The sequence below is a fragment of the Sinocyclocheilus anshuiensis genome, unplaced genomic scaffold (assembly GCF_001515605.1).
Source record: "Sinocyclocheilus anshuiensis isolate Anshui unplaced genomic scaffold, SAMN03320099.WGS_v1.1 scaffold205, whole genome shotgun sequence".
Lineage (NCBI taxonomy): Eukaryota > Metazoa > Chordata > Actinopteri > Cypriniformes > Cyprinidae > Sinocyclocheilus > Sinocyclocheilus anshuiensis.
Window position 1 is genome coordinate 1025468 of NW_015536497.1, and position 11084 is coordinate 1036551.

An 11084-nucleotide genomic window follows, 5' to 3' on the forward strand; every position below is an offset into this window, starting at 1 on the left:
TAGTTTTGAACTATTTGCTGCAGTAAATATTGTGGCATTTCAGGACACTTGATGACGGAGCAAGATTCAAATTGTACATGAATGATTAAACCTACCTGGCCTAGTCAGAGCCATGGCGCAGCAGTTAGCTTATGTACTCCAGTCACTTTAAGCCTTGGTGCTCATATGGGTAATGTAGATTCGAATCCAGCCTGCAGCATATCCTGACTGAGTTTGTCAGTCTATATAATAAAATATGTATAAATCCCCCCCAAAAAAGCAAAAATACTGTTTGTTCATGTAGGAATATGACGAGTTTGTAATATGTGTGCTTCCAGAAATGCCTGCGATTGGACCTTGAGGCTCCAGTGTGGGTTTGTAAGCAGCAAGTTCTGGTCACTCTGACACAAAGCCTGACCGATGTGCTTAACTATGGCCTCTACCTCCCTGCCTTTAACGGGCGCGCCGGAAAGTTCCTCGATGAGGAGAGATTGCTCAGGGAGTATCCATTCCCTACGGTCACACCTGTACCGTACCTAGAGGTGCACATAAACATCCTTCTGTATCCCAAAATGCTTTAGAGCTCTCACTTATTATATAATTGGGCCATGTTGCGGTTATTTTCATTCACCCCTCAATACATTTGTGTGACTTCAGTTCCGTTACAAGAGGCGTGTTTACACTCAGAGCCATGTAGATGACAAGCAACTGGCCAAACTACATACCAAGGTATCATTTAACATTCATGTTCTACCGTTCGTTTGGGGTTGGTACAAATATTTTTAATTTTTAAAGAATACTTTTAGTGAGCAAGGAAATATTGAACTGATCAGAAGTGAAAGACATTTAAAATGTTAGTAAATATTTCTCAAATAAATGCTGTTCTTTTGAAACACCAAATCAGCATATTAGCATGATTTCTGAAGGATCATGACACTGAAGACTGGAGTAATGGCAGCTGAAAATTCAACTTTGCTATCACGGGAATAAATTACATTCTAAAAAATATTAAAATAGATTATATTTATTTAAAATTGTAATAATATTTCACAATATTACTATTTTACTGTATTTTTGATTAAATAAATGCAGCGTTGGTGATCATAAGACACTTTTCAAAAGCATAAAAAAAAAATCGTACAAACCCCAAACTTTTGAATGGTTTCGTTCAATTTAACAAAACACTACATGCGCAAAGTTAGCTGATCATTATATTAATGCAACATATTTTTTTTTCAGTGAATTGACCCAAAAATGTTTGCTTGACACAAATTCTAACATGAAGCTTTTATTTTTTTTTCAACATTACACCGTTACATAAAAACGGTGATGAAACACAGAACTATGAACAGACACATAATTGTTGGACAGTCTCCATTGTAAGCGTGCAATGCCTGATTTGATAACACCTATGCCATTTTAAAAGACACCGCAATGGAGACCAACTACTAAAGGCAGTAAAACGTAAGTGTGCATCGACAATAGACATTCGAAATCCAAGTAAATGAAGTGGCTTTGTGTGGAACTTCTAGTGTTGTTCAGTAATTACAACCTACTGTAAGAAGCACCAACAGTGTACAGGAACCCAAAGCCAGAGCTTACCAGCAAGCCTGAGCTATAGATATTTCATATTAGTCCACAATATAACACTGTTGCTATTAGCACGAATAGAAGTCATACATCGCAGTGCTCTTATCTGTAAAACTGAGTAAATTATGTAGAGTTAGTGTCCATGCATTTTTTTTTAATGAATGATGATGAACATTTAATTTTTGCTAGATGTTAGAAATGTTCATTTAGAGATTGTTAAAGCTGAACTTTTACATATCGACACCAAGAATAAATAAAGTGCCATATGTGTTTTGGATACAATAAATTAAGTTTATAGTGTAATAGTGATGACAATAAAAAAAAAAAGTGATGTTTACGATTAAAACTTTGTGTAAATATATAGGCCTATTATTATAAACATCTCTGGGCACTTTAAGAATTTGAAACAGATGTAAGGCGTAAAGAAACGGCTGGAGCAGTTTATGAAATCTGATTTGTTCACATATGGAGCGACTGTAGGGATGCGAGAACCTTCATCCTGTCTTTATTATGTACACCAGCGACGCACAGAGACTACTGTATATGTGAGTGAAATAACATCTGGTGATGTGGCGTCATCTTCCTTGCTTATCTTGAAATGTCTGCATAGCATCTGTATTAGATTAGAGTGAACATTACTGGCGTCTCTGGAGGGCGAGGGGTTCAGTGTCCAAGTCCAAATGTCCAAATGTTAGAAAAGGGACACTTTCTTCTTCAGGTCGTTCCGTTTCCATAGTGACAGACGATCAAATTCTGTGATGGACATTCCGAATAAGCTCTGGAATTCCTCTGGAGACAGATGCCGCTTTTTAATGAAAAAATAAAAACAATCAGTCAGTTTATATGTGCGGTCAGAGGCAAAATTCTATAGAGGACAGGGGAAAACATCCCCAACAACACTTCTGCAAATATTGCATGTATTTATATATTTATTTGTAGTAGGAATGTTTGGAAAAATGTAATGATAATAATAATAATAAACTATTTAAAAATATTAAAATGAAGTAAAATATTAGTTTTTTTAAAATATACTTGTTTATTTATTTGTTGTAGGAGTGTTTGGAAAACATAATAATAATAATAATAATAATAATAATAATGAACGATTCGAAAATATATAAAAAAAATCCAAATATTTAAATATTTAAAAATATATAAAAATGTATTAAATATTTATGCATTTTCATAAAAATAATTTACTGCATAGTTTTAATAATTGTTATTATTATATTACGTCCCAAAACACGTAATCACAAATAAATAAATAAGCAAGTAGTTTATTTTATATGTTCATTTAATATATCCAATAATTTTTAATGTTGTTATTATTATTGTTTTCCAAACACTCCTATCACGAATAAAAACAAACAAACAAATAAATTAATATTTTCCCAATTATTATTATTGTTATTATTATTATTATTATTAAATGTAATAATAATAATAATAATACTTTAATAATGATTTATTATTATTTTTGTATGAATAAAAACAATAATATAAATTATTATTTTTGCTAATTCTTTTGAGCTTATAATGGCAAAGAAATGCAAGAACATTAAAATCTTTTCTTTCTTTTTTTTGTTAAACTAAGGTTAACTAGTGTTTTTTTTGTGTGATTTACCTCTAATCTGGTCCTGTCAACACCTGGAGGAAGCTTACTGCGCCCTCTGTGGGTCACAACCAGCATTTCATATGGATATATCTGAAGAGGAGATTTCATAACATTTTGGTAACATTATATATGCGGTACTCATCCTTTTTGATTGATTGGACACAGCAAACAGGCCGTCACATATTAACAGCTTGCTCAAAGGAGGATGTTTACTACACATACAACCTCCAAAGTTTTCACTTTGATATTGTCTTCAGTGACACTGCCGTACTGAATTTTGCATTCAATGGATGCGAGGCTTAGAAGCAACATGGATGTGAGTGAATGTATGGCATGGGGTTAGAAGAGAGAACCAGAGCATGAAAACTTTGGAGGGTCTGGTAAGATCTGCCTCACCTTCTGTTCCAGAATACTAGGAAGAGAGCTTCCTCTGTCCATTCTCCCACTCTGTGAATCGCCATTCTATGAAGACGCCACCCCAGCCCAAAAAAATACCCCCCCCCGGGACAAAGGAGATCAATATGAGACAGGTACATTTAGAGAGGAGGGTCTCACTACATCCATAATAATGAATCAGCCTCATTTGACTCATTATTAAGTGTGCAAACAGTGTGTGGAGATCAAATGAGTCTGAAGCCATGAAAGAATGTAGGCTAATGTCAGGGTAAGGATACATTAGTAGCAGGAAAAGGATGTGGTTTCTATGTCAGAGCTTATTAGCTGCTGCTGGCATATTAGAAAACTCAACAGCCATGCTTGTGAAATCGAATAAACAAAGCCATTTTACCTGTACACCTGAGGAACATAGAAAGAAAAATAAAGATGATAAAAAATACAGTAACATTAGAAGTCATTAAATCAAATATTTTCTTATATTCGTGTTGATTTCAATTTAAATTATCACTCAAATTGTTATGCAGATAATTGAAATTATAGCAGAAACATTTATGTAAATAATGAGAATTTTAAAGCAGCACTATGTAACTTTTGGCGCTCTAGCGGTTAATAAACAGAACTGCACACATCCCGCGGAAGAACATTCCAACCGGAGCTACTTCTCTAAGTTTATGTCTATGGCGATTCACGCAGGTATGTGTTACTCCGCAGCGGTGACGACCCGACCAGGCTACAATAGTCCAAATATAAGTACTTATTATAAGTGTACTGTAGTGAGTCGGAATAAGACAAAAACGCGGTTTGGAAGACGAATTCATGATGTACTCGCTCATTATATACATTTAGCAAATTTTGAACACAGAAAAAGTTACATAGTGCTGCTTTAATACCCTGCTTATGTATACTAAAAATTTTGACCATACCTGTTTTTGCTTTTTCATTGTCTGTGGAGGTGAAGTCTGCAGACTGGAGCTACATGCACGAAGAGAAACAATTACACGCATTAGAGACTCAAAAGAGCTATAGGAATGTCTTAAAGGGACAGTTCACCCATAAAGCGTAGCGTAAGTGATGAACACGGAAGCGCAGAGGAGACAGCAAAACAAAACACCGGTCACGAATTAGAAGTACAAAACGAGGATTTGTAAAGAAAAATGTCTGAGGATTTCGATATAAGCCAAGAGCCTGGTTTTCCTTTTCCTACGCCTACATCATCTGCTGGAACGCCACTCTCTCGTGAACGCGTGTACGACAGTTAGCGGAAAATTGTACTTATTAACATTATGAATTAATACTCATATTTAATATTACAAGTAAAAACATAGGATAGTAATAAGTAAAGAAAGGCTCCGTGTTTATTATTACAATTAATAATGTTAATTAATATTATGAATGAATACTCATATTTAATGTTACAAATTAAAAAAAATTATATTGATCAGTAAACAGAGACATTTTAATTATTGCAATGAATAATGTTAATTAATAATATTATTAATTTTCGTTTTTAATATAATATTAATCAGTAAAGAAAAATTAAATGTAATGATTACAATTAATAATAATTAATATTACAAAAAATATTACTTATTTACATTTTAATATTACATTTTTTAATAATTAGTATTATATAATATATATAAAGACTATATTTTATGAACAAATCATGAAATATAATAATAATTATTATTAGTAGTATTTATATTTAATATGAACAATCTTAAAAAAAAAGATCAACATTGTAGGCAAATTCAGATTATGATTAAAATGTATAATATTATCCCTTCAAAGATGATTTTCTCTTACCCTTGTGAGACCTGTTTGACTGCAAGGAGGTAAAGAGGTGGATTTAGTAGCACTGGCTGATGATCCTGCAATGAATGTAGATGAAACTTAATTACAGGCAAAATAGACATTTCTCAATAGAATTTCTATTCACACAAATGCAATTCGTCATTTGAACACTGGGTGTCCTCTGTGACTTGCTGGTAGGAATGCTATGAGATGCACCATACAAATTCACTGTGATGTATAAAGGCAGATCAGCAAACTGCAGTGTATATACACTCTTAAAAATACACGTTTTGAAAGGGTATTTTGGAGTGATTTCCCAAACCAACTTTTCTGTTAACAGAAAAAAGCTTATTCTTAGTGTAAGTAAAGAACACTTGAAGAGGCTTTTCTTTTTGCAATGGAAAGTTTATGGATGTTGAAGGTTCTTCATGGAACCATATATGCCAATAAAGAACCTTTAATATTTGTATGCAAACTCAGATTTGAGAGTGCACTAAGACTAAAACAGACCTGACATACCCAAATGTATGTTTGTCCCATCTGGCAGGGAACGTGTTTTTCTGCGAATGAGCACTGATTTCTCAATTTCCTCCTTCAGGATCAATTTGCCCAAGTTGGACTGTATCTGAAAAACAAACAGCTCAGTCATGATTAGCGAGCTCCATTAAGCGCTGGCCTCATGTTGTGTGTGCGTATCCTTCCAGCACTCTCTTCAGTCTAATGGCCTGAAAAGAAAACACTTCATCATCTAGCCTTAGAGAAAATATTCCCAGCCCAGCGTCTGATTTATTGTAGACAATCTCCAGACATATTAATCCTAACAGTATTGATGTCTTGATGTGGGGCACCTTCTGAAGTTCCTGTTCCTGGAGTCTCTTCGCATCTTCTGTCAGGTCCTCAAACTCATCGTCCTCGATCGGTTTTCCCTGTTCGGCTGCCTTCTTCCGCCACTCGATCTCTGTGAGCAATTGACAGGAGATGTAAAAGAGTGTATGCGTGATTACCAATGAATAATATTTCATATAGTGTCATGCTGACGTTTCCTTAATCACTGCAGCCTAATAAAGTGTCCTAACACGACGTGACAGGAAGTTTCCTGCATTTAGTTTTCACACTATTTTCCTAGAGCATTTTAGGGAAAAAACCCCCCAAAACCAAACAAAAAAAACTTGCATGTACCACTTAACAGACAATATCATAAAGTTAATATTCATTTATAATCATATTTTATATTGGAACAATTTAATATAATTCACTTTAACCATAATTTTAAATAATTAATAATATTAATGTAGAAAGACTACATTTTAATTATTATAATTAATAATGTTAATAATTATTAATAATAGTAATGATTTAGTATTAATTAATATTTATATTTAATATTACAATATTGTAATATCATATAATAAAAAGTAATACAATTTAAATCATTTACAATTATTTTAATTGATGCTAATAATTAATAGTTTTCATTCATATTTAATATCACAATAATATCAGAATACTACAATATAATACAAATAGTATTAATTACAATTAAAAAAATAATAATTATAATAATGAAGGCTAAATATGAATTCTCATCATTAATAATGTTGATAATAATAATTAATAGTAGTATTAACATTTATGTTTAATATTGAAATATTCTAAGAATACTAGAATATAATATTGTAATATTGCATAATAAAAAATAAAAAATAAGACTACAATTTAAACACACATATGCTAAAAAGTTAATCATCCCTCAGCTTCAGCTTCTTTAATGCTGCAATAGCAGTAGGACACACTTCAGGTGATTAAAGGTGATTTCAGGAGGTGATATGTGGAGTGAGAGTTTGGACCAATAAAATGTCATTGCGGGAGGGGCTACAGAAATATGAAGCTGCTGAGCATTTACCCATAGAGGCTAGAGAGGGGGGACAGGGCCAGTACTCGGTCTCTATCTTTGAAGGTTGGTTGGGATCAGGCGGCTGGGCTGCTGGGAACTTGGAGGACTCAATGATCACATCATGTTTACTGTGAGACGTTCCCGTCTGTCCGTCTGAGGACAGAGACAAGATAAACATCAGCAGCATAATGTGACCAGCTCATCTTTTAATACACCCCGGAAAACCAAGAATCCTACATGAAAGTGAGGTATAGGTCACTAACTACAAAAAAGTCTATATATTAAATAATAAAAGAACAAATACCGTGTTTGTAAATTGGTGGCTTCTTATAGATGTTGGTGCCACTGTCTGAAAGATAAATGCATGTACAGTTACACACACATCTGAATGATTCTGGAGAATGTCGTTGTGCTATAAAACCGTACCCGGCCTGTGGAAGTGCTGCATGGAGCCTTTGGAGGCGGGGCTGATTTTGCGGAGCTGCACTGTGGAGTCCATGTTGGAAACTCCTGGCGACCCCTGCTCTGACCACTCCTTTGACTCTTTTGAGGCAAATATCTGAAGAAACAGGGGAATTGCATAAACCTTCTATTATTCTGGAATGCTAGTAATGAAGCATTTGCTTATGGTAACATGACTTCATGTTTCAATCCTGATCATACGAGTGGACATAAGTTAAGCACTCAGCATGTTAACAGAAGCCAGAACATCACATTTTACCTTCTGTATCAATAATATGACACTGCAAACTCATGCCTTACTGTAAAATATGCTAACGGTGGTCAGCAGCAGAATGCCATTTGATTCCACTGTTCAGTGTTCTAGTTAAATGTAGTTAATTAGCAATGCACAATATTACAATTCTGGCTGATACAGATATGCTGTAACAGTATGAATTCAGATTCATATTCAATATTAAAAATACTGGAATACTACAATATAATATTTTAATGGATTGTATTAATTATGATTAATTAATTAAAAGTAAAATTAATTAAATCATGCTGAAATTCATGAGAGCAACATGCTGCTATTTTTATGTTATTGCCAATAACCAATTCATGGTCGATATCAAAATTAAATAGCATTTGTTATGTAACTCTAAAAACTAAAATGAAACATACTATGGATAATAAGTGGATATTCATTTTGAGATTTATTAATTATTTGAATAATCTTTATATGACTGCACCGTAATAATATAAAAGACATTATTTTTTAAATATTATTATTAAATATAACACAATAAAATATAATATATAATATAATATTAAATTGAATATTTTAATATTAAATTAAATTATTCTTACCTATAATTAATTAATTAATATTACTGATCTATATTCAGTATTACAACATAATAATTCTACAATATACTATTATAATCAAAAGTATAATGATTAATACAAATTAATAATATTAATCATTCAAGAAAGACTACATTTGACATATTCTGACTAATAGTGCTAATAATTAATAGATTTGTCAGATTTGTATTCAATATAAAAAATACATAATGCAATATAATATTATAATGAATAGTATTATAATTAAAAAATAAATAATTTTAAAATTCATGATATTACAATTCTGGCTAATTATAATTATATGCCCGACAGTAGCCTGTTTTACAATTCAGCATTGTTTTTTTTTTTTTTATTAAATACTAAGAACTAATATAAAAAATAATATGGATAATAAGTGGGTATTCCTTTTGAGATTTACTAAATAATATTTTTTTATGTTTATATGACTGCAACTCAATAATGTGAATTAAAGACATTAAAATAAAATCATTAAATTGTAATAATATTAATTCATATTCAATATTACAATAATATCTGAATACAATAGTATTATAATTAATAATAATAATAATAATAATAAGCACAAATGAATAATATTAGGACTATAATTTAACTCTAATGATTAATAAATGTTAATGATTAATAGTATTAATTCATACTGACTACTTAAAAAAATAGAATACTACAATATAATGTTACAATTAATAGTAATAATTATAAATAATAAAAATTAAATCATATTAAAGGGGTCCTATTATGCTTTTTCACTTTTTTAATTTTAGTCAGTGTGTAGTGTGTATGTTTGGGCATAAAAAAGATCTAGAAAGTCACAAATCTCAAAGTCCACTCCAAAGGGAGATATTTCGTTTAAAAAAAAATCCCTTTTCAAGAACTACAACGAACGGCTCGTTTGGACTACAGCGTTTGTTTTCCAGGCTTTGTGATATCACAAAGCGGCCCATTAGAATATCATTAAACATAATTCCTGCCTACAGAAATTTGAATGGTTGGGGTGTGGGGAGGGGCGAGGTTGTGGTTAGAATGCTTGGTTGAGTGAGTGCATCAGACGAGAAATCAAGACTTTGTAAAAGAGTATAATAGGATCCCTTTAAAATACTTTATGATAACAATATGCTGCTAATTATTTATGGCAGATGACTGAAAAATAGACAATATAAATTTCAAGTATTAACATTATTATTAACATTAATTAAACATAACTAAAGACTCTGCGTCATATTTGCTTTGGCAAACATAGTTCAAATACAAAACTAAAACTGAAAGTCATTTACAGTGGCTGCATCCTTCATTAACTGAGTGGCTCAGTAAAACAATCACATTGGAAGTGTGCAGGAAGATAAATGCGGTAGTTAAAGCTAGTGATCGGTGACTAGTGTCAGACCTGATCAACAGAGGCTTGATGGCTCACCTCAGGGGAAGGAGGGGGCGAGACAGAATGAGGTGACATTGATCTCTGGAGGAGACAAGGAGAGAAAGCAGAACACACACACATATATGCATCATCTTCAATGCCTGACATTCAATGGCTCTGTGTCACTTTTACACACAAATGATTTCCCACGCATAACAAAGCTTGACTAATAACATTAAAGTTACATCTCACCATTATATTCAGCTTCCTGCTCACCAAAACACATATACTGATTCCACTTTAAGATGTAAAACGTACAATAAAGCTTCTCAAATGCTTCCCGATGGTACAATGAAACAAAGACTCGATCTAAAGAGACACTCGTTCTTTTCTGACCTCTCTGCTTCTGGAAAGACCTATACGATCCAGGGCTGAGATATTGAAATGCGGCTCGTACACCATCAGATCTGGCCGTTCCACCTCAAGAATGGCTTTGTCTTTGGGAATAGCAGCCAAGTCTTTATATCCAATGACCTGATTGTCCATTCGTGCCTTTGGGGAGTTAGAAAGAGGCTGAGTTTAGTCTGGTGTGAAAGAAACGCTTGTCCTCTGAAATGCCTCATAAGGTTCCTATGAACTGGGATATCGAGCATGTGCTTTATGGCAGATAACAGAATGCATGTGTTATCTGTGAAACTGAAAGTGTTCAAGCTAAGGTTTTACTTACCACAATAGAGGTGGCTGGGGACCCAGGAGCACTTGGACCCCGGGAGGACGGGGCCGTCCCTGCCTGTGGCGGGAGAGCAGAGCAAAAAGGTCAGAGGTCATCATTTAACTGCTCCTATCCAGTGACATGTTGTTAATGAGAAATAAGATTTATAAGTAATGCCATCAATCAAACTGATGATGTGTGTCACTCAGCCATGCCCCCTTTCCATTCTCACTAAGTGAAAAAACCCACTGCAGATCTGATCAAATTTTAATTTGATTTTACTTTGACTGAAAGACAACATAGAGATTAGTATCCACATATGAGAAAAAGCTATAGAAAAACGTTTAGGAAATTCCAGTATTAGGAGATCAATGTTTTTTTGCAAAAAATGGGCTTTAAGATTAAATGAAAAAAAAAAAAAAAT

General features: G+C 33.0%; 1 protein-coding gene across 4 annotated transcripts in view; it reads right to left on the reverse strand.

The window, feature by feature from the left end:
- Positions 1-1881: 1881 nt before the first annotated feature.
- The window catches only part of dmtn (dematin actin binding protein), a 28441-nt gene continuing 19238 nt past the window's right edge, over positions 1882-11084 (reverse strand). For 2 of the 4 annotated variants that reach the window (XM_016485075.1, XM_016485084.1), the window contains exons 3-16: positions 10676-10738; positions 10345-10500; positions 9979-10050; positions 7695-7827; positions 7573-7617; positions 7278-7421; positions 6223-6332; positions 5894-5999; positions 5387-5451; positions 4504-4552; positions 3972-3979; positions 3581-3646; positions 3194-3274; positions 1882-2374 (exon numbers count right to left, since the gene is read on the reverse strand). In XM_016485075.1, coding sequence (XP_016340561.1) covers positions 2261-2374; positions 3194-3274; positions 3581-3646; positions 3972-3979; positions 4504-4552; positions 5387-5451; positions 5894-5999; positions 6223-6332; positions 7278-7421; positions 7573-7617; positions 7695-7827; positions 9979-10050; positions 10345-10500; positions 10676-10738 — 1212 coding nt within the window. In that variant the 3' untranslated portion in view covers positions 1882-2260. The remainder of the gene's footprint in view (positions 2375-3193; positions 3275-3580; positions 3647-3971; positions 3980-4503; positions 4553-5386; positions 5452-5893; positions 6000-6222; positions 6333-7277; positions 7422-7572; positions 7618-7694; positions 7828-9978; positions 10051-10344; positions 10501-10675; positions 10739-11084) is intronic. The other 2 variants (XM_016485093.1, XM_016485103.1) reach the window with 2 other exon arrangements.